A 23,452-nucleotide genomic window follows, 5' to 3' on the forward strand; every position below is an offset into this window, starting at 1 on the left:
GAACTTTTATCTTTTTAATGTGATTTTTCTGTCTTTGGATTTCCTTTATTACAAATACTTTGTTGAAAAAAAAAAAAAAGAAGAAATGTTGGACTGGAAGTGAAAGCAAAGTGGAGTCTTCATATTCTTATGAAGTACAATGGTGCTTTCATGCCCTTTAATTTGTTAAATATAGTTTTTATTTGTATGATGTGTGCTTGGCACAAAGTGGACAAGGTGTTTAAGGGACGGGTGGACGAGGTGCTAAGGGGCATGGTTTAGTGTTTGATAGGAATGGTTGGACTCGATGATCCGGTGGGTCTCTTCCAACCTGGTTATTCTATGATTCTGTGATTCTAAGTGCCAGACAAAAAGAATTCCAAGTGTAGAAAGAACTGTATTTGTAATGTGTGTGGTATCTTGCAGGCAGAATAATGAGAATTAAGTTCCTGATCTTTGGAAATGCATGTCTCTCTTCTGTTCCTATCAGCCCTAAGAGAAATCAGGAAAGTTTAAGTATTAATTGAAAATCGACTCTTTCCAAAGATAGCAAATAAAGGATAAATTCCTGAGACCAAACTTGTTCATTTTGGCTTAAGGTAGTTTCATGTTTCTGTTCAGCTTTTTAAATTAAATAGGGGCAAATGTGCAGTATGATCCTGTAAGCTTGGGAGGGGCGGGGAACACTTCACTTACTAGAAGTCAAATATTTCCCTGGAGCAGTATCTTTTAAGGAATTAGAGTATCAGGAAGTCAGGTAGACTACCTCTTTCCTTTAATCCGAGTAGATTGAGACTGATTTCTCTAATACCCATTTCTGACATATTGTGAAATGCACAGAGATCTTTTGTCTTTAACACAAAGCATCTTGTTGTGTCATGTCACATTAGTGTACGAAGCAACACAACCGCAATACGCAAAGGCTGAAATGCAGAATGGTTTAAGTGTGGGTATTTGCAATGTATCTGCCAAAGTGAGGAAGGCAGCGGGAGCAATTAAAAAGCTTTGTCTTTCCTGGTCTGGCAGAGAAACAACTGAAAATGAGGCTGAATAGGAGTGGGGTGGAGAAGACCCTGACTAGCTTCTGTGTCAGAGATGTAATCAAAAAGCCTGGGGAAGATGATATGATGGTTGGAGAGTTGTCAGTCTGAATGTTTGGGATATAATAGGATTGTTCGCCAGTGTGACCAGTTTGGTGAAGCCGAGGACCTTGAAAGAGGGAAGAGCTACTCACAGCTGAAGAAAGGATGGGACATAGTAGGAAGCTGTTCTGCAGGAATCCTTCACATGTGGATGGCATGGCAAAATCTGCTCAGTATTTAATGGTAAAGATAGGTTAATAACAATCTTAATTTTAAAAAATAAATATAATACTTTTTTTTTTGCCTGGTAATTTTTTTATATGTTGTTTTACAAGTAGCCTCAAGATCTTGTGTACCTGGGAAATCTGTGGGGGTGTTTGTATTACATATGTCTTTAGTTTGATCAGCTGTGGATAGTAGACCTTTTGTAGATCATGGAAATTTCGCTTATCCGAACAATGAAACTTAAAGGGAAAGAAAAGGAACAGGAAGGAGGCATATTCATTGAAAGAGGATGACAATCAGCATGTTTAGAGAAGTTTCTCTGATGCATGTCTGTAACCTCCATACAGATGGCCACATGGAACAGAATGACCTTAGAGATTCGATCTACTCCGTGTAGAAACTGTGTAAAGACTAATACTTTTTGGGACTCTTCTGAATTAATACATATATTCATAGCCAACATTGCCCACTTTTTGGATAATAAGCAATCACATTTACTTATGGGAAGTTACAGCATAGGAAAGAGCTGCTGTATATAAGCATAGTAATGACAAGACGCAAAATAGTAGTGCGTAAGGGAGAATCAAGCAAATACTTTGATGCTAAATTCTGGGAGGCAGATGTTCTTCCACTCCCAAACTATCATTACAAGATGTCCTCAGATGGAGTTGAGATGGGGAAAAGAGGTATTCTGTCAACTGCCCAACTTGATCCTCAGTAGAAGAAAAGGAAAACATTCTTTTTAAAAAACCCAAACCCTCATGAAATCCCAAGTTGTTCTTGTCTAACAAACCCCTGAGAGTGTTCAGGGAAAATTTTGCCAGAGTAATAAAGGAAGTTGGCTAACGCTACGTCCATTGTAGAAGTATTTGCTCAAAGTATTGTCTTTTCTGTATGTAAATAATAGGGAGTGTATTCCATGTGGATTCTGTAAACTTCTAATGTGCTTTTTGAAAGGGCACAACATTACTGGGATTCTTCTTGAAACATGTGTGAAGCATTTTAGCATCCTCTGTAGTGGGGAAGCGGAGTCAGCTGTAGCAGTTTAGTAATATTTTGGCATAGGTCAGGCAAGTCCTTCGAGGCAAAATGTCTAGACTGATTTGGGGATTTTCCTGTGGGTTCATTCTTTGTTAAAGAAATCAGTGTCTGTCAAATTAACATTGCCAGGAGCAACAGGCGATTAAATGAACAGTAGCAGACAAATTGTTAACTAAAACCTTGGCAACTTTGGGAGCAAGGGTCGCGTTCAGAGAAAGGACCAAAGGGTCAAAACACAAGGCAGAATTTTGGCATTTAAGTCGTAGTGCTGGAATCCTGAAAAAAGACCCTGCTCGCTTTCCTCCTAATACTAAAGATATTTGGATCTTCAAGGCATCTAGGCACCTCACTTTTTTTTTAACATTCACTAAATATTAAATTTTGTGCAAGCCAAGGCATGTAAGTATGGCAAGACTGAACAGCTCAATATTTACCTCCCATAAACAGTCACTTAAAGGAAAAAAGATATTTAATTTTTTTTGCCTGATGTTATTCCATCTTGAGTTGGTGGTATAGGTCAGAGCTGTTTGCTTCTGTAGTTTAAAAACATTAAAAAAGAGATAGTAATTGTTTTTAACATGGAAAAATGTAGGTTATTTTATCAGAAGCTCTAACGGTTTGGTTTTTTTCTTCTTCTTAAAAAGCAGCAGACACCTTTTAAGTGCATTATGTTGTAAGGACGATCAGTTTACCTCATTCTTCTCTAAATATTTTTTTCAATTTCTATATGCTTTGTGTGTGAGTGTGTGTGTGGAGATCCACTTCCTTTTCCACCATCCACAGCTTTGGTCACCCACTTTGCTTTTTTGTTTTGCAGTTATATGCTCTAAATACATGCCATGGAACATGGCTGTTATTTTTTTTCCTAATTCTGCATTCCAATTTGAGTCCATAGATTTTCTTCCTTTTCTTTCAACTGTATTCTGAAATATTGAATCAAGAAGTGATACAACAATTAGACAAGAGCTAGCTGAAATAATAGTAAGCTAGTATTTATATGATTTGTATGAGGACAGTACTTCAAGCCTGTGCTTTTCTTTGTGTGGAGTCCTAAAGGCAGCATAATTCCAGCTTCCTGCAAAATGTAATAGGCAAGTACAGTTTTAGTGCAACTATCTACTTGGTTGGTCCAAGTCAACCTACTTGACCAAATAGTGAAGTAGCGTGGATTATTTCAGTTTGTTTAAATTCCTACTCAAGTGACTTTGATGCTATAATAATACAGATTTTAATTAGATGTATAATAGTAACAAGATGGGGAATATCGGTGAGTTTTTCCATGTGCAATCTAAGCATCTGAAATAACCTAACAAAGGAAGCCTTTCTGCTGATTTGTCTGTGGCTCGTTAGGGTTTTAGATCTGATTGTTTGACAAGGAACTCTGTGCAGCTTCCAAATGTTGGAAGAAAACCTAGTATCTCATTTCTCCTTACATGAGAAGTTTTTACTTTATTAACAGCACCCTTTTATTGTTGTGGTCCATTTTGGCTTGGATTTTATGTCTGATTTTATTCCAACTTAAAAATTATTTCTTTGGAACTGCCAAAGAGCAGAGTTCTGTTCCATTTCATTCCTGCTGAAAACCGGTAATTTTGTGGTTTTGATGCAAAATTGCAGTGGACCTAATTTTTAATAATGTGGTTTTACAGAAGATTTTGATTTGGTTCTCTTCAGGCTGATGCACTCAGGCCGTTGCTTAAATATAGGATTATCAGCCTCATCTAAATGAATATCCTAATTTGTACAGTCTAGGTTGTAGTTCTGAGATGTTTTCCAAGGAGGTTTTATGGTTGCTTCATCTGGCATCTTTTTATCTCATCAGTTTCATCTGGAGATTTAGAGGAATAAATATTTTTTTTTTCTCCTGCCCTATCTATAAAACTTACCCAATTCTAAAGAATTATTTTCAGGATAAATATTCTAAATTAATTTTGTCATTAATGCTTCATTTACTGAAAACCTGAAGCTAGATTGGTGGTCTATTGAGGAAGCTGTGCTAGTTTAGATAGTTCTGCATTTGATTAGTTCCTTGGCACAATGGTAGAGCCAGGATATTGTATGAATCCCCACCTTGCCCTAATTAATTTCTGCCACAAGAATGTTTGGAGAAATTCTAATGCCTTGCATGAGGAAAAAAAAATAAAATATTGCTGATGGGATAATTAGTTCCATTTTATGGCATTTTTCATCATATAGGATCTCAAAGCACTTTGTGAATTCACGTGTTATCCCGTGGAACTGCTTGGTGCAGTGAAACCTGGCATCTCTGTAGCATCGGGAAGGCGTTCTGTCTTGTAGGGTGTATGTTAGGGAGACACACTGCAATTATTCAAGTTGGAAATCAGACTGTATTATGAGAGTATTGTTGTAAGTATTACTGGATTTACTCTGATAGCTGTACTGTATCCACGTCTGGGACAGGCTTAAAAAATGCTGAATACTAAGCAAAAATCATTGTATTCAGCATATGAAAGCCACCTGTCTAAATTGTCATCTGCTGCTTGTTTGGAGAGAGCAAAGAAAACAAGGTAGTGATGCTAAAGCTTTTAATTTCATAGCTACTGACAGTTTAGTGCATTGAAAGACAAGGAAAAGCGCATCCAGCCATTCACTGAGAGGAGGCTGCAGCCTCTGAGCCTTTCAGGCTCTTGAGCCTTCATCTCCTTGTCTGAAATGGATAATTAGCTGTTATCTTCTGTTTTTCTTGGCGATGCACCTTTTAGCACATGGGATATTGGACCCAACCAATGCAAAAGTTCTTTAATGAGTATTTAGTGGACTTAGAAGCAACTTGAATACAAAAATATTTCAGTGTGCAGTCAAGAAGCATTCAGGGGATCTGATGGCTTGCTGTAAATCCTTAGTGAGATTCAGCATTTTTTTGGTTTCTTTAATAACCAATACGGCAAAATAAAAATTCAGATTCAGCAAGAGCTTGTGTCTGCTTCTTTTTACTTAGTCAAATGATCCTGATGATGAATGTTCCTGATGTACTGTGATGCTTTAGCAGTGGAAACTTGATTTGGAAAAATTATAAAGCTCTGCTATTGTTAATTAGTTCTGCATATTAATTGTAAGTGTTCTGATATTGTTCTAGAATGGATTTACATGGGAGAGGGAATGGAAAAATATTAAAGATTATACAGCCAGTGGTTACAGAAGTGTCAAAAACTGGCTCTATACAGGCTTTAAAGGTTCCTGGGTAAAGGAGCAAATCTGAAGATTTTCTTCCAGTTAGTACATTAAAAAAATGTTTCCTTGTTATGAAACTATGTAATGATGAAAAATTCAAAAAATGGCTGTATGGTTACCAGTTTCCATATATCCTATCAAAATCTTTTAGATACATCTAAGTGTATTGTAGATACAACAGTGCATGTTAACAGTAAAAGCAGTTTTTAATATTAAATGCTGCTGCTATGTGGTTTTACTTGTTCAAAGTATTATTTTGGAAATGAGTTCACTTATGGACTATTACTAAGTACCAGGGAGATGGGGCAGTATAGTTGCTCTTTTCTCTGACCCATGGTTCCATTTTTACAGCTAAGGAGCAAAGGTATGGCTTGTGTCTCAGGAAGTAATATTATTTATGAAAATATTTTCAAACTAATCTAGAGGACAGGGGAAGAATTGGTGTAATGGTAAAATCTGGATCTCACTCCCCCCATAGCACTTTATTCAAACATCCACTCATGAAAAACAAAAAAAAACCCTGCCTTCCAAAACGTCAGTACCCAAAACTACTAATTAGAATTGAAAACAGTAAGAGTTTTGGATGGATTGTTGTAATGTGAATTGTCTCTAGGTGTATGATGAAATACATATAGAAGACTTAGGATGGGAAGGTTTGCATGCCTAGGTCAGCAGGTTTCCACAACTTCTTATTATAGGCACTCCCTGATAATGCTTAATTCGTTAAATGAATTTCTTAGAGCAATATGGAAGCTTTCAAGTTCTGCACTTTAACTGTGGATGTGAAATTTCACTTGTGGGGCTGCTTAGCATAAAGCTAAAACATAAACTAAGCTGGTCATGAGCTGGTACTTCTGTTTCTTCGTTCTCCTCTGACATCAGTGCATCAGACTTGCAGAAGAGTACGTTGTGACAATATGTTTAGGTTTAAACAATTATAGATAATTAGAGTGGTAAATGCCACAATGTACAAGTGTTAGTGAAATATGTTTTTAATTATTACTTTGTGTCATATTTCATCCCTTGAAGCCAGAAATACCCTCAAGATGCTTAAATCCATTTATAGAACTTTTCCACTCCCTACTAATTATCTGTAATTAATACCTTGCTAAAAAGTTGGAATTGCTTAGTCTTGTTCTAGTATGATTTGTTACACATATATTTTAAAATGTAACTTAATTTTAATTCAAAGTGAATTCTTTCACGGATGTTTTTTTCTAAAATCTTCTCTTCCCATCTGAGGCAAAAGAAAAATATGTTGGGTTTTTTTTTTTTAATCTGTATGTTATTCATGTGAGTAGAAAGTAGGTTGCATTCTACCAGAAAATGTTCCTTTGAAACAGGACAAAACAAGAAACATTTTGGCAATAAGTATTTAGATTTGAAAGTTACTAGGCTGCTTCTGGTTTCGTGGGCACATTATCTCTGGAATTCTGTACTTGATCACTCCATTTTACATATTTTGGACCTAGAGTTCCATATTCTGTTATATTTTCTGTTGACTTTTCTAGTATCTTGATTATTTATAGAATATTGTAGAATGGTTTGATTCCATAAATCCATAAATAGAATTATTATCATCACTAACTATTAGAAGCCAAACTGCTTGGGAAGGATGTATTGAGATAAGAACACCTATTCTAGAGGACTAGAAAGTGGACAACATTTTTTTGGTTTTTTTTAATTTTGAAGGCTCATGGAACAGTGCAACTTTGCTACTTTGTGTGCAGATAACTGGAGAAAAAATGTAGAGGGAAGCATGTAAGGCATACAGAAGTTAGTTACTGCTATCCTTTTTGATGCTGCAAAACCCAAAACTGACAAGACATTTGAGAAGTGTCATGCTTCTATGATTTATTAACTTGCTCCCATACTCTAGAAGTTTGTCACTAGGAGGCTGATGACTATTTTTTTTTATACATTTAACTTCTAATTGATTTAGTTAACAGCATAAACATGTAGCAAGATACTTGCAGCACAAAATTGAAATAATTTGTGGTTATAAATGGTTTATTTTCTTCTGCAACACTTTGTGGGTTGGCTGGAATTTGGTATGAGCTTCTTGGAATGTTTCATTTCTGATCCATACAGAACCAACCTACCTAATACAGCATGCGTTGTTCTGGACAGGACTGTTGAGATGTGAGGTTTAATTAATGAAAGAAAATCTGTTATTGCTTTAAAGTATGATTTCTTTAAGACTAAATTAATATTCTTTTTTTAATTGCTACAGTGTACAGACTATGACCTGGATTATGGAACTGAATGTTTGCATCTGGCTCTGAAATACTGTAAAACAAATGCCAAACTTGTTGAAGGAACAGCTGACCTCTGGAAGGTAAAGGCAGTAATAACCTCTGTTTTTTTATATATCTTTTAAAATTAATAAAATCTGTATATTATTATAAAAATACAGATATGTTTTCAATGGTCGTAGTTAGACTTTCCTCCTCCAAATTTCAGATTTGTTTTTGGATTATCATGAGATTTTCTTTAGAGCTTATTGTTAATAGACAGACTTGGGTAGGTGTTACCAAGATAATCAAAAGTTTACTCTTCTCTGTGGCTGTTAATTATAGTTCTTCCCCACCCTTCATCTTCTATACTTCAGGCTGAAGAAGCCAAATTCTCCCACACCATCTCAGTAGCCCTGTGCAGTCTTTCCTCCTGTTCCTCACTGCATTATGCTGGGGAGTCCAAAATTAGAAACAATACTCCAGTGTGTTCTGAAAAATGCCAAATACAGGGGAATAATCCCTGTGTTCCCTGTAATGAAGTCGCTTTCCTTACTAATACAGTGCAGTCAGTTTTCTGCAGTGCTGCATCCTGCTGACTGCTGTTCAGCTTGTCAGAATGGTCCTTTTCTGCAAAGCTGTTTTCTATATTTTGGATGGCTGCACGGGGTTGTTCTGTCCCAAATGCAGGATGCTGTGTTAGTGTGTGTTGTATTTCACAAGATTGCTGTCAGTCCCTTTCTCCAGCCTTTCAGGATCCCTCTAAACAAGTGTTGTACCCTTGAGCTTATTGAATAATTCCTCATCTGTTGTCATCTCCTAGTTTGCCGAGGGTGTTTCCCCTTTCCCATGTCATTAGTAAAGATAATAAGCAGTTTTGCCCCCATATCATCCCCTGAGGAGCAGCACTAGTAACTCCTTCCCTATTACACTTCAGACTTAAGCTTGTGCAGCTTTCTCTTTTAAAACAGAATTGTTGAAGTGTTAGTGCAGCTCCAACACTGTTGGTGAAACAAAATCCTGGTGCAGTTGACTTCACAGTATTCCTAGTCTTTAAAGAGGCCTGTAAACACATGGAAAAAGGTGATAACACATGAAAAGTGAATTCCTTGTAGATGCTTGGATATTGGTCAGAGAGCTTCGTTATCTGGTGGAAGACAGGAGAATATAATGTAGAAGGAGATTCAGGTAGAAAAGCTGAAAATACCGTGGACCAGGTGAAAGTCTCAGTGTTGACAGTATTAAGCAACATGTGACAGTAGCAACAGCACCAGTTTGTGTGCAGATACCGTGCTGCAGGCAACGCAGAGCAGTGAATATGCTCCATGTGATGTACACAAGGATGCTGGTGCCGTGTTGTTAAAATAACTATACCTTCTCACAGCCTATTCCCTGTCTTATTTTTGTAGCTCAAGGTCATTGGTGTCTTCTGTGGCTTCTGAAGACATTCAAAGTCAAAAGCATAAAAATGATAAGGTGTGTAAAGTGGTAAATTGTTTCTGAAGTAAATAATCATCTTAAAGGCTGCAGAAGAAGTTAGCTCCTTGCTGCTTGAGTAGTGCCCTGGTGTTGGTCGCTCTGTACCAGGGTGTTTGGCGGGTGATTAGGGGCAGTGCCATTAACGAAGAAAACAGTTATACTAGGTCTGTGCAGTTTGATGAAGTGCAGAAGACCGCCAGTTTTCTCAATTGATGTTTGCCTATGGAATTGTTAGGAGCCATTGTTACTTATCACCTTTCAGAAGCAGAACTGTCTTTCCTTAGCTGTCATAATATTGCAATTTGCACTATGTAGTTGCTTTTTTTCTGTAAGGCTTTCAAGCCTGAGATAAATTATTTTTCATATTCCAATAGATGATGTCCTTCCAATGGCTTCAGTGTTATTTTTTCAATAAGGCAAAAAGATATTCTATCCAGATCAAGGATTATTTATTTCAGATCTCATTTTTCAGTTGATACTTCAGAGGATGTGTAACAAAACCCGCAATTAAGAAGTGGAGAGCAGTTTCCAAACAGTGAAAGTCCTAATATTGTAAACAGTTTCATCCTATGGGGATCTTCAGTCTATAAAGAGAAGATCCGATATTTGTAAGAATTCAGTTTATTTCTTAGGTGCACAACCTACGTAACATTAAATGACCCAGAGCTGTGGGAAGAAGTTATTTACGTGTGCATATGTATTGTCTTCTTGAAGTAACTCTAGTTATTCTACTGAGAGCTGTCTATTTACAGTGCATTAGAAAAAAATACCAGTTCAAAGTTACCAGTGGAGCTCAAGCAAGAGATACTTTGTTTGCTTTTGGTAGCAAATTACAAAATTAAAATAATTCTTTGTAGTGACAACAGCCAGGCAGGAACATTCAAATTAACTGCAGTGTGATAAATATTTATAAGTTCTATTATAAATGTAGTTATTATATAACTATTTATAAAATACTTAGGATCAGAATGTCAAAAAAGGAACAGAATGAAACTATCAATACTACATTTTCACTTTCTCTTGAAACAAATTGACCTTAAACATTCTGGGACAGCATCCTCTTAAATAAAGTATAAACCCATGTAACAAGAATGCAGTTCTTGGAGTCTAATATATACGTGTGTGTTGAATGCAGATGAACACTGCATCATAAGAACATTTTTAAAAGACTGGTACACATTTAAAGCCTTCATGATGACAGTGCAAAAAATCCTCACCGTTTCTAAAACCAACAGTTTATTTTCTAATACTACAAAATTATCCCGTGCAAAGGTCATCTGCATGATAACTTAATAGAACAGAAGGAAATACCTCATTAAACTAAAATGTGTTTAGTAGAATTTTGAATTTAACAGTGTTGTGAATCTGAAGTGTTCATCAAGCTAAATCAGTTTGAAGAAGGTTATCAAATATTAAATAGAAGTAACTTTGGGAAAGTTAAAAGTTGCAGTCTGACAATTGAGCGAGAAGGGCACATAGGAAACCAACCAACCAATCCCTTGTCTGATGATGTTGAGACTTTACATGAAGACAGAGAATCTGAGTAATTAGAAGTCTGTGAGTTCGATATTGATCAACAAAAAAAGGATGCAGTGCTACAGGCAAAACTAGATTAATAAAGAGTTAAGAGACTAATGTAATTAATGTCAACCAACATGGAATCTACTAATCTACTAATATTTTGTCAAATTGACTTCAAGCCTTTTTTACAAGATTATAGCTTTGGCTGATTAAGATGGTTGTGATGATACAATATGAGGTTGGCAGAAATTTGAGTTGTTACTTCATGGCATCTTAATTAAAAGGATGACTGTAATTATACTAGTGCTCATTAAATACATTAAAAATTAGGTAACTGATATATTTCAAAAAAACTGTTCTCACCATGTGCAGTTCTGCAGAAACTAGTACTTCTTGAACCTATTTAACTTTCGTCTGTTAAATTTTGCAGACAACACAAAGATTTAAGGATTTCTAAGTAAAAGTGTGATTGATCAGAAGTAACCTATTGATGAGGATTGCTTGGCAAATGATATAAGCAAAAAGTGCACTTTTGCTGCAGCTAAAATATAAAGAAGAGTTTTTAGAAAGTTTTTTAATAGGAATGGTCGGACTCGATGATCCGGTGGGTCTCTTCCAACCTGGTTATTCTATGATTCTATGAAAAAAGTATAGGCCATATTTAGAGAATTGTTGTAAGAAGGCAGTAACCTTGAAAGTGGGGTAGGAATTGTGAGAGTATAGCAGATTTCCACTGTCAATAAAATACCTTATGTCAACCTCAGATACAGAAACAAGCAAATGAAATTAGAAAAGGGATGTTCTAGTAGTACAAGTGCATCTAGAATATTATGGTCAAACCTGACCTCATGCTTCGTGCAGCTGTTGTTAAGTAGAGAATGTTCAGAGAAGAGCATGAAAAAGAAGATTAAATGGTGATTTGATAAATCCATAGCTTAGTAACGTGATATAAAAGGGACAGAAATAGGTAATATAGAAGATATAGAAGATCCCTCTTCTGCAAATTGAGAGAGAACACCAGTGTGTCCTCTGACACACTAACCTGATCACCTTCTAGGATAAGGTGACCTGCTTAATGGATGAGGGAAAGGCTGTGGATATAGTGTACTTGGACTTCATAAAGCTTTTGACACTGTTTCTCACAGTATTCTGCTTGAGAAACTGGCTGACATTGGCCTGGACAGGTGCCCCCTCTGCTGGGTGAAAAACTGGCTTGATGAGGAGCCCCTTCACCAGCTTCATTGCTCTTCTCTGGGCACACTCTAAGACAGCAATGTATTGAAAGTATTTAAAGTAAGGGTAGATGGAGAGCTTTGGAATTTGATTTAGTAGTAGACAGGTACGATTGGGCTTGATGGTCTCAAAGGTCTTTTCCAGCATAGTGATTCTATGATCTTTCCAGCTTATTCTTTTTCCACTGTGATTTTTGTACCTCACCTGGGTTGCAAGAATGGAGAGGACCATCTTACTTTCTGCTTACAAGAATTGTTCTATTAAAATCAAACAAAGTAACAGTTGGTTAATTGGAGACTAAAATGCTGATACCGTCAATGGTCTGTTCCTGCTGTAAGATTTACTCTCTAGCCCTAAAACTTTTGGAATCCTATTCAGTGCATTTCAGAAAGGAAAGAAAAATATTATTCAGACTTTGGACAAATAAATGCAGAAAATCCAGTAAGATTTTATTTAGCCTAAAAGGAAGTTACAATAAAACCAAAGGCAAATATTTAAGAGTCATAGTATCAGTCCATGTTGCTGTGGGTCGTTTTGAAGACCTTGCTAACAAAGACTGTTAGTGTCTTAGGTTAATGCTGGTTTTAGTTTTCTGCTATTTTACTTGCAAAGCCTAATGCTGGAATTGTCAAATGTCATAAGGGTACAAAGACAGATATGAAAGATTTTTTTTTTTTGCAAGTACTAAGCAAGTATTCATCATCTTATTGTCCATCTAACTTGATCTGATTAATGCCCTCAAGAAGATCTTGATGTTTTTTAATCCTCTGAAAGCTCATGTAAAGCCAGTGCTATAGTTTCACTGACTCCCACTGATAAATTGGATTCTCATTAACAGTAATTGTCTTGCACTACTGAAAAATTGCACCTATATTAGTGAAAGAAATAATGAGGTCTCTCTTTGGCTGTCTTTTATGATCACAAGCCCTATAAAAATTAATCTATTTCACGATGAAATTACAGAGTAGAAGTAGTTTTTTAAGGAATTATGGAAACGCATGTGGGAGAATAGATGCAATATCAAGTTTTTATGAGTCTTCAAAGGGTTAAAAATAACTTTAGGTTTCAAATGAGTAACAAGCAGATCTAAGTATTCTAAAAAAAGGTTTCTCTTGAGTCTCCAGTAATTTCTGCATTTCTGTTTTTATGACTTGCCAGTGAAATTTTACCAGAATTAAGAAATTGACACTACTATTTGTTTATGGTATTTTAAATGTAACGAATTGCCTTCGGGGTGTTGTTTTATTGGTTTTACATTCCTTCCTGCTGCGCTAAATCTAATGAGGCTTGTCTGTCCTTTAGGTGACCTACAAGCGGGATCTGTATGCAGCTGAGTCGATTATTAAGGGTATGTGTCTGTTTTTGTGGCTGTCAGTTTGCATATTCCTGAGTCTTATTTAGAACCTGGTGTGCTATAGTTTTAAGTGTCTTTAAGAAAAGTTTTATGATGAATAAAATGTACTTCAGCAAGTTGGTTTAGCTTGTTCACTGGAATACTTACATTATGCATTATTTACTTCTATTTACTTCTCTTACAACAAGGATCTTTGCAAAAAGCTGAGTATCTTAGAGTCAAACAAAGATTAATTTAGAATAGAAATAGAATAGAATAAACAATTTTTTTTCTTTCATTTCCAGTTCAATTCTGAATATGTTCCATCTTCCTAATCTAAGTAGTATACAGAAAATTAAATATTAACACTTTAGGGCTCTTCAGTTTTTTATATAGAGCAAGCAATTATATGGTACTGAGGTATTCCATTAGTTTATAAATACTTTTTTAAACTGGTTTTTAACCTTTTCTTGTACTGGTAACAGTTATTTCATAGCAGTTTAATATAAAGATTAGATTTAATCTTTATTTAGATCAACTCAACCTAAAAGCAATGTAGGAAGGAAGAAGTCTTAATTACCTTATAATGAGCATACTGATGGTTATTGTAAACTGATAGCCACTGATTCAGGGAGCTATTACTTGACTCCTTCTAGAGAACTGATGGATAAAAGCCCAGGAGCTGATGAAGAGAAAGGGACTCCCCTGTGGATTGAAACCTTCTTTCCAGTGAAAAGGCTGTGATTCCTATTTAAGAAAAACAGTGTGAGGCCCACGTCCTAATAGGGCGTGGTGAATGATTGGCCAGTTGTTCACTTTGGTGGTTGATGTGTTGTTACAAGATCCAGTACAGCTTTATCTTCTGGTTTGGGAAGCTTAGACCACGCTGAACTCAGCTCTGTCTCTGCAGACAAAATAGAAAGCTTGATCAGAGCTCAGATATTGCTGTGGTATTATGCACACATCTTCTCTAAACCTCCAGAGGTGCAACAAGTTTGAAGTTTCTTGTTATTAGAGTGGACAAATACTGTATATTATTTTGCATTTCTTGAACTACCTGACTGATTTTTTCAGGCACATATCAGCGAAGTAGGGCTGGGAAACCTTGAAAGCTCTGGTTTAGACAGGGACTGGGCTCTTGTCCGTAGCTGGAGATCTGGCAATTTTGAAAATCTTGGTTTGCGTCGGATTCTTAGAGGTTCCATGATTCTCTAGCTTTCAAGCTTAGGATTTCCAAACATATTAAAGACAAGAAGTAGTCGGCATGAATTTACAAAGGGGAAATTACACCTCACCAAGCTGATAGTCTTCCACAACGAAATGACTAGCTTGATGGATGAGAGGAGAGCAATGGATATAGTTTGTATGATTTCAGCAAGGCTTTTGACACTATTTCCCATGAGTTCTTATTGAAAAACTGATGAAGTACAGGCTAGAAAAGTAGACAGTGAGGTGGATTGAAAACTGGCTGACATGCCAGGCTCCAACAGTAAAGTTCAGCTGAAGCCCAGTTACTAGTCACTCACTGACCTTAGGGGTCGATGCTAGTTGAAAGCCCTAAGCTCAAATACTGTTATTGTGGTTGTCATATAAGCAAAATGACTCATAAGACAAAAAAATAGGTAATAGAATGAACCAATATGCAAAAGAGAGATTTTAATGGTATAGTATGATACAGAATTAAGCAATGATTTTCTCTTTGATAAATAGGAATTGGAACTGATACTTAACCTTGAATAATAGTTTAATGGATAATATTTTTAAGGCTCGGGTGGACGAGGTGCTAAGGGACATGGTTTAGTGTTTGATAGGAATGGTTGGACTCGATGATCCGGTGGGTCTCTTCCAACCTGGTTATTCTATGATTCTATGGAGAAAGTTCCTCCACACTGCTTCCAACCTTTGAGAAGCACAGAAGTAATTATAGAAAAAGATGAAGTTCTTTTTTTTCCTCAGTCTAGATATAGATCCCATTATACAATTCTCACTGTATTCTTACTTCTAGTAGAGCGTATGCATGCTTTTACAATAATTTTGTGGCACACACTGTTATTTCATACAAAAAATTATAAACCTGAAACAATACTGCTACCTTCATGCAAATGAATTTCCATGTTCCTGTGTATATAAGGGCTTCATTAATCTCATAAGTCATTAAAGAGCATTAGTTGTAATTTATTTAAAAAATAAGATCCGTTCCAAGGATCTTATTGACAGAGCTTTACCTAAAACACCTTGAGAAGAAAATGAGGGGTCAACTAATTCAAAGGAAAGGAACATTCATTACGCTTAGCTATTTCTTGTTATAACTGGAGCAAAAATGCTGTAAATGACCACTCGTTCTCTTAGTGCTGTTCGTGGATACATATTTTGTGTATATTTCATCATGTTATCACATTTTCTTGTTTTTCTCTAAAGCCGATACAATCTTTTCCAGCTGTTGGTTATGATAAACATTTGTGTAGCTTAAACGAAGCCTTGCGTGGTGGTTAATCAGGCTAATCCCTTACTCGTTCTTTACTTACCTAATGTTCTGTTACTATGGCAGCACACAAAGCATCTGCTTCAGTAACCGTGATAGTCTTTTATCATGCCTGGTCTGTGTGAAAAACTGTGACTTAAGTTCCTTGAGGTTCAGATTTGCTTTTTGCTGCATTGCATGATTTCAGGAGAGCAAAGTCTTGTGTGTTCTTTCCTCCTTATGCAAGGAATGTGACGAGAGTCCTTCATAGCTAATTAGGACACCCCGTAACAGATTTATCTTACATAATTAACTGTCTTTAATGGGGTTTTGAATAGATATCATAGATGCTCCAAGTCTGCAGTTTGAGAGTTGTGCCTTACCTATTCTGTGCCCTTCAAAAAGCTTTAAATACCGGATCTTCAGGTTTATATAAGGTGACTTATGATTTCTGTGTTATTGAATGATCCATTTTACTTAATTGGATGCACATTTCATCACTGAATCAATGAATTCAGAAGTGATGAAGAACATTTGAGTATACACGTTTAATTTTGTGACTACGGTTCCAAATTTCATGTCATTCACAGCTATATTTATTAGTGGCATCAGCTTAGTTTCTTTCAACTTCAGAGAACAACAGATACCACTTCTGTTAACGCAGTAGTTTTATTTAGAAAACCGATTTAAGTGATATTAAAAATACTTGTTTTGATGAGAATTATTCATCCAGTTGTCCCCATTCTGGTTTGAAATAGTATTTTTTTTGCTTTGAATTATGAACTTAAGCAGATCTTTAAATATTTAAATTTTTTATGCTAGAATATTATGATTACAGTTGTAAGCCATGTTACGCTTCCTCTATACAGTTGTTCTAAGGAACAGGTTCCTTGTGGTTCAGTTTGACAAGTTATTTTGCTATTCTGTGTATTTTGAGGTACTCTTGTTTCTGTTTATTGTCTTCATATTAAACTATAATTCTTTAACTTGTCAAATTAAATATAATAAAATGATTATGCTATTATGTGCTTGGCAATTAAATGATGTCTGAAAAAATGCAGTTAATCATATCGTTATAATTATGAGACTGTTTATTTAGTCAGCTATATTACAAATGTAATTCTACCTAAGTAACAGGTCCTAAATGTTTCATAGAAGCACAGCTAGAGTTTTAACTGCTGGCCTCATGAGACATAATAACTGTCAAAATTCAGCTTGCTAAAGTTGTCTCAGGTGGAAGTAAGAAAAACATACATGCATACACACATTTTTGTACTTTAGATATTTATATGTATATCTATCTTTCATATTCAAGGCAATACAAAGAAACACTTCGCTAATGTCAATAGACTAATGAGTTATTTATCTTTAGAGGCTGTTTTCTTAAAACATGTCTTATTAATTTACTTACTTCCTCAAGTCACTTTTGCAGCTGCATTAGGAAGTTTGAGTCCTAACATAATTTCGTTTATAAACAGTAGATTTAATGCTTTTCTTTAGTCAAGCAGGTATGAACTTATAGAGTATGCAGACAAGGTGGCACATGCCTATTTTTAATAGTCTTGAAGTAAGAAAACATCATCTTACAATAAGGATGACTCATCTAGAAATGCAGTTAAGATCAGGCTAATACAAAACATCCTGAAAAACTTTCATTAGGATTACTGTCCTCGGGGTAGGCTTCTTTGAGTTCTCGTTCTGACATGTAAACTTTAAATGATGCTTCTCCATAGACCTTTGTAACTTACAATTTGACTCTTCCTCCTCCTTATTTTTCTTTTCTTAAGGGCCCTTCTTCTGCATTCACTTTATCACAAGACTGTGCCCTTGCAGATTGGATCCTTTGCCCTCACACTTGGCTAGAGAAGTGTCTGCTAATGTAGATACAATTACGTTTTGCAAGTGCTAAGAGAAATATCTTAGTGCCTTCAAACTGTTTATGACTGTTGGGAGCTACGTACTAGGTTTTGTCATAGCTGAAGAATCCGTATGACTTTTTATTAGAAAAAATATCGACATAAGCCTTGTGTGTCAAAGTTGGAGGTCTTACACAAGGTAGGCAGCAGTTTCATGGGCACTTTCATTAAGCAATGGCTATTTTCTGCTGTGAGGGAACAAAATAGGCTGACAGGTGGGGAGGTCCTCTTCTGAATATGGATTGTCAAGTGAAAATAACTCTTTCCTTGTCTTCTACCACAAAATCGTCCTCTCTTGTACGCTAATGTTGGTTGAGGCAGAGTCAAATTTGGCTTTTGTTTTTGTAGCTACAGTGAAATATGGAAGGAATAAACAAAAACTTTGTAGGTGTTTTTGGTCACCTACGTTATATCAATAACAGTTTCAACTTATTCTGTTGAGCATGAATGAACTAAATGCTTGGCAATAATTGTTTAATTTTTCTTATGTTTACATTGGTAGAAACATCTCTGTGATGAGGTACTGAAAATACCAGGGAGAGGCATACTGAATTTCCAGAGCAGTCAAGCGATTGCTGTGTAGAAAGTGAAAATGGAATTCCACTAAATTAATTTACTATTTTGAATTTGCTGCAAACTTCAAAAGTATTTTGATGTGCTTCCAAAACAGTAGGAATTGTAATCAAAGACCAAGAATGGCATGGTATGTACATATGCTTACAAAAACAAGTTTATATGTATACATATATGAGCAATTAAGGGAAAAAACCCTACGTCTTTAGGCTACGACCTATTTGCCATTCAGATGCATTTTTATTCTTATGGCATTAATTAGCTAGGATATTATATTTATGATCTTCATTGAAATAAAGTATTATTTTAATTGCTGCTTGTTTGTGGCATGCTTTTCAGGGTAAATTTTTAAGTCAGAGTACACTTAACACATAATCTAAGGTAGCTCCATAAACTTGCACACATATTAATTTATAATTTTGGGTGAGATCCTAGGATAAAGAATATAACAGTTGTTACTGAATAATAATGGGATCTAAGGCTTTCAGGAAGGGCATGGAAAACATGAAAGCTAAGTAGGTTTTCTGCTGGACAGAGAAGGTGATTTCATGGAAGAAATTCTGAAATCCTACATCTAATTTATCTGTAATGATGAAAAATTCTACCACTTTCCCGGTGGAGAAATTTAATGTTTAACCTGACAGAATTTAGCAGTGTAAAATTTTGGCTATTTTTAATTTTATGCAAAAATATGCACTGAGTGGATATTAAATGTGGTGAAGTATGAGGAGAGGTATTCTGTAATCAGGTACAGCTGGGAAGAAGCTGAGAGTAAATGGGAGACGTATTGGGTAGAGGAGGTTTCCAGGGAAATAATACTTTTAAAGTAAAGGAAGAGGAAGCCGAATCAACAGATTTTGATTGGAAGGTATGATGTGAAAGCAGGGAAGGAAGAGAAGCAGTGACGCATCATGAGAGGACAAGAGGTAACAGGCAAAAACTGAACCCAGGGAAGTTCCAGCTCTGTAAAGGAAAAAAAATGCTTTCACTGTGAGGACAATCAAGCAGCAAACAGGTTACCTGGAGAGGCTGTGCAGTCTCCACCCTCAAAGGATTTCAAGAGCCATGGGCTGAGCAACCAGGACTGACCTCATGTCTGATCCTGCTTTGAGCAGGGGTTTGTACTGGAGACCTCCAGGAGTCTCTTCCAGTCTGAATTGTCCAATGGTCTAATGAAAATCAGAATTTTATTAGCTGAGTATTAAAGCTCTTTGACATGGCCATGACATGGTTTTCCACTGAGTTCAGAGTAATTGCACTTAGTGAAGGAGAGCTCCATCAGCTGAAGGAGAGCTCCATCAGCTGAAGGAGAGCTCCATCAGCTGAAGGAGAGCTCCATCAGCTGAAGGAGAGCTCCATCAGCTTATCAGAGGTGGGAAAGAGGCAGTTTTGGGGAGGAAGGCTCTGCTCAGCCTCCCTTCCTGCAGTGCAGCAAAGGGGCAGACTGTTTAAATTAATATGTATGTCTTTTTGGCCACCTGATGTAGTTTTTACCTTTAAACTGAGTTTTAAACTTCAACTGGAACAGAACTGTTCTGTTGCTATATGATTTCATAAACAATGATTTGTGAGACTTCTTTTATTAATTCTATTGATTATTTAAAAGCATGCAGCATCTTTTCAATGGGTGTATTATCATTACTTTATTTTTCTTACTTTATTAATAGACCTTCCCATATAACATTGCATTCTGTCTCCAGATTAAAAATATATCTTTTCTCACTTCATTCAATTTTAAACTTAACCTGCAAATCTTAGTAGCTGCTTGGGTAGTCTTCTTTCTTATTTACATTACAAGAAGTTAGAGTTTTAAGCGGGTTGGGGAGAGGAGGGAGATGGGCTCTCATAGTTGCAGTCTCTGAGCAGCCTCTTGTGAGGTTACTTTTGACACTTTATATTGATAACCTACTTATTTTTAAACAGAACTGTCTGAGTGTAAGTTATATGCCTTTGTTTATTCCACAGCCTTCTTCCACATGTGGATTTTTGTAATGGCTCCAATCTGACTTTCTTCATTAAATTACTTAGTTCCCCAGAATCCAAGTTCTTGAAATCTGATATGCCACTCTGATTTAATACGTACATCTATCTTGTATCTGCAATCTGTGTACATTCCACGTACAGCACTAAATTCAAGTGGCTTTTGCTGTCTGATTTCAGTATACATACTGGTTTCTGCTGATAAGAAATTAATTCAATATGGTTTCCATTGACCCACTTTTTAGACTATAAATATATTCTCGATTAAGTAGAAGCCAACTTTGATGCATGATCAGTATATTTGTTTGCTCAGTGAATCTATGAGAAGATAATTTCTCCCACAGTTGTGGTATCCTGTGATTTCCAGTCCTATGAGAACTGGCCGTGCATTTTTTTAATTCTCGCTTTCATCTAGTTGTGATGGTTTATCAGCAGATGTTTATTCTTCTCTCTCTTTCTCTCCCTCCTCCCCCCATTCTCGCTAATTTAATACAAAGCCAGTTGCTATCACTGTTCTTATTGTCATGTTATAAATATTGGACATAGTAAATGCTCATGATCCATAAAGTCATTGTAATTATCTTTTGGGATCTTCAGTGGTTAATTCACTTTACCTGCTCATCAAAAAATGTTTAAAAATCACGACTCACTTTCCAGTAATGTTAATTTGGCAGCAGATTTAAAATTAATTTTCAGGTCTGTGCATCTATTTTTGTAAAGAAGCCATTGAGTTTACAATAGAAAATGTGTTATTTACCTGAGTAATACATCTGATTGAACGTACTGTGTGGTATGTAATTTAAAAAAAATCTTTCTACATGCAACAAATTTGTATCTTTATATTCAGACTTGTTTTAAGAGCACCTAGGACACATTTTTAGGAATTGTTTTTATATCTTTCACTAGCAATTTATTTTGTGGTGGCATTTGGTATATTTCTGTCCTTGAAGTGCCATTGAAGTTTGGCTTAAATGTAATTAGACTTTACACTTAGGAAATTTCTAGGTGCTTGATTGAATGGCTACTCCAAAGGAAATCTTATGTTTTGGTCTGAGTATTAATTCAACATCTAAAGAATAAAATCTTGAATTAGTTTCAGATTTGGATTATTTTTATTTGTTTGCTTAAAGAAAGGGAAATGCCTATTGAATCTTGAAACTGTAGTCAATAATGAGACAAAATACTTATTTTCTAAAGTATTTGCTTTATGGAGCAGATCAGGCAATAACTTAAAACTATTGTTCTGGATATCAAAAAGATACTATGTTTTTTTCCCCACTAAGAACTTTCCCATGCTGAGATCTTTGTCACTGACTATGTAACTTTTTTGATGTGGAGGTGAACTCTGCTGTCTCCCTGAACAGCCCCTTCAGTACATTTTGGAGGAGATATTATCTAGTACATATTGTTGGGAGAAGGATTTATACTGTCTCCTGAGTGCTTTTTGCTTTCTCAGTGTTGTTGGTGCTGCATTTAGTGATCTTCTGAAATCATAAGTGGTATAAAGTTTTCAAAAAGTTATTTTATTGGTTGTCATCTAGTGTCAGTAACATGGACCTGAACAAATACCTTTTCATGGAAGTGTCATCTTTAAATATGCTTTGGCAGTGAGACTGTATGTGATGTTTTCAGATTGTGCAGAATCATATGAAATATAATATGAACTTTATATTTGAGATGTATTTTATATTAATTATGTAGTTATATTAACTGTGTCTTGAAATAAGTAATCTTAGAATTAAATTTACAGCTGTTGAAAAGGTTCTGTCAAGAGACAACAGTATATGAACTGAGGGTGATATGTAGCATATTAGTAATTTTGATTGATTTATCTTTGCATGAAGTGCTAACGTTGTGTTCTTGATTGCAGACAGCCTATCAAAACAAGTTTGTGTTATTACTGATGTGAAGGAACCTGTTGCACGAGTAGGTTTTCTCATTCATGAATCTCTGAAAAGCCAAATAAAAGTAAGTACAACAGGTTTTGCTTCAAAAATGTTGTATTTAGTGTGGAAAATCATTATATCTATTAAATATCTACATTAAAAAGTGCAAAACACTAGCAGAGTTGGATAAGAGCTTTTCTTGTCTAAATAGCTGTATAATGGAGCAGAAGTCTGTTTCCATTTCACTGATACCAGATCCATTGCCATTTTCCTTTTTTTTTTTTCTCCATTTAAACTATTCAGCAATTACTAGGAAGACCCATATTAGAATAAAGTACTTCTTTAAGTGTTACTTATATATATCTATATGTTATGTTTGCATGTAACCACGTTAATCATGCCATGGGAAACACTTCAGAGCCAGTGAGAAAAGTCAATGATCGCATTATGTTTGATCACCCAACACTGTGGCTCCAAACTTAGCAACTTCAAATCAGACTGGCACCAAAACTAGTTAAAATTTACAATATTTCCAAATTTTCATTGCAAAACTAGTAAACTGTTGGGTTGGTCAGGTACCTGAACCTATGATGCATTTGAATAAAACACACATAAAACTATCACAGAGGAGGTAATGAGAGCTTAAAAACAAGGGATTCCTACTAATAATGGGGGACTGAAACCATCAAAAAAACCCAGTTCCTTATTTCTAGCACCATTCTTTTATTTTTTGATCCAACTTGGTTTTCCTCCTGATGAAATTTCTTGTTAAATTTCTCTTCAACACTTCAAAAACATTCCTGCAAAGTGACAGCTGCCAAAGAACTCCGTCAAGATCTCTGTCTTGTGTTGTTCCTAAAAACATACTTAATCATTCATTTTATGAACCCTTAGGTTCAAAATACACCAAGACTACTATTTATGTATCCAATCTCTTGGTTTTGAACAGTAAAATCTCTAAGAGTTAGTTTTTAAGCTTAGCAATATACAGAATTCCTCAATTTGAAGTACATGGGGGAGGTGTATTTACTAGGCTATGATTTCTCAAGTGAAGCACAGTAACCTTGTGTGAGAGAGAGATGATTCTGTACAGCGTGATAATTGTTTTGAGGAAGTTAAATGTACGTAGTTTTAGTTAATTGATGATGTATTGATGCTTCTAGTTTGTCAGCTTAGCATACTTTTCCAAGAGAGTAATCTGATTTAATTTTTGTTGGACGATACGGCATAAAACAAAGGCTCAGTGTATTGCTTTGTCTAATTGTTCAGGTTAAATCAAAACCCGGATACGCTAAATTAATTTAGAAATTTTTCGGA

At 35.7% G+C, this 23,452-nt stretch overlaps 1 protein-coding gene across 6 annotated transcripts in view; it reads left to right on the forward strand.

Annotated features, from left to right (window-relative positions):
• Positions 1-23,452, forward strand: part of CRPPA (CDP-L-ribitol pyrophosphorylase A) — an 89,458-nt gene that overhangs the window by 25,425 nt on the left and 40,581 nt on the right. For all 6 annotated transcript variants that reach the window (XM_069860347.1, XM_069860353.1, XM_069860349.1 and 3 more), the window contains 3 exons: positions 7,753-7,857; positions 13,289-13,334; positions 22,120-22,217. In XM_069860347.1, the coding sequence (XP_069716448.1) occupies positions 7,753-7,857; positions 13,289-13,334; positions 22,120-22,217 (249 nt within the window). The remainder of the gene's footprint in view (positions 1-7,752; positions 7,858-13,288; positions 13,335-22,119; positions 22,218-23,452) is intronic.

Source organism: Phaenicophaeus curvirostris, chromosome 6 (assembly GCF_032191515.1).
Source record: "Phaenicophaeus curvirostris isolate KB17595 chromosome 6, BPBGC_Pcur_1.0, whole genome shotgun sequence".
In the NCBI taxonomy this organism is placed as follows: Eukaryota; Metazoa; Chordata; class Aves; order Cuculiformes; family Cuculidae; genus Phaenicophaeus; species Phaenicophaeus curvirostris.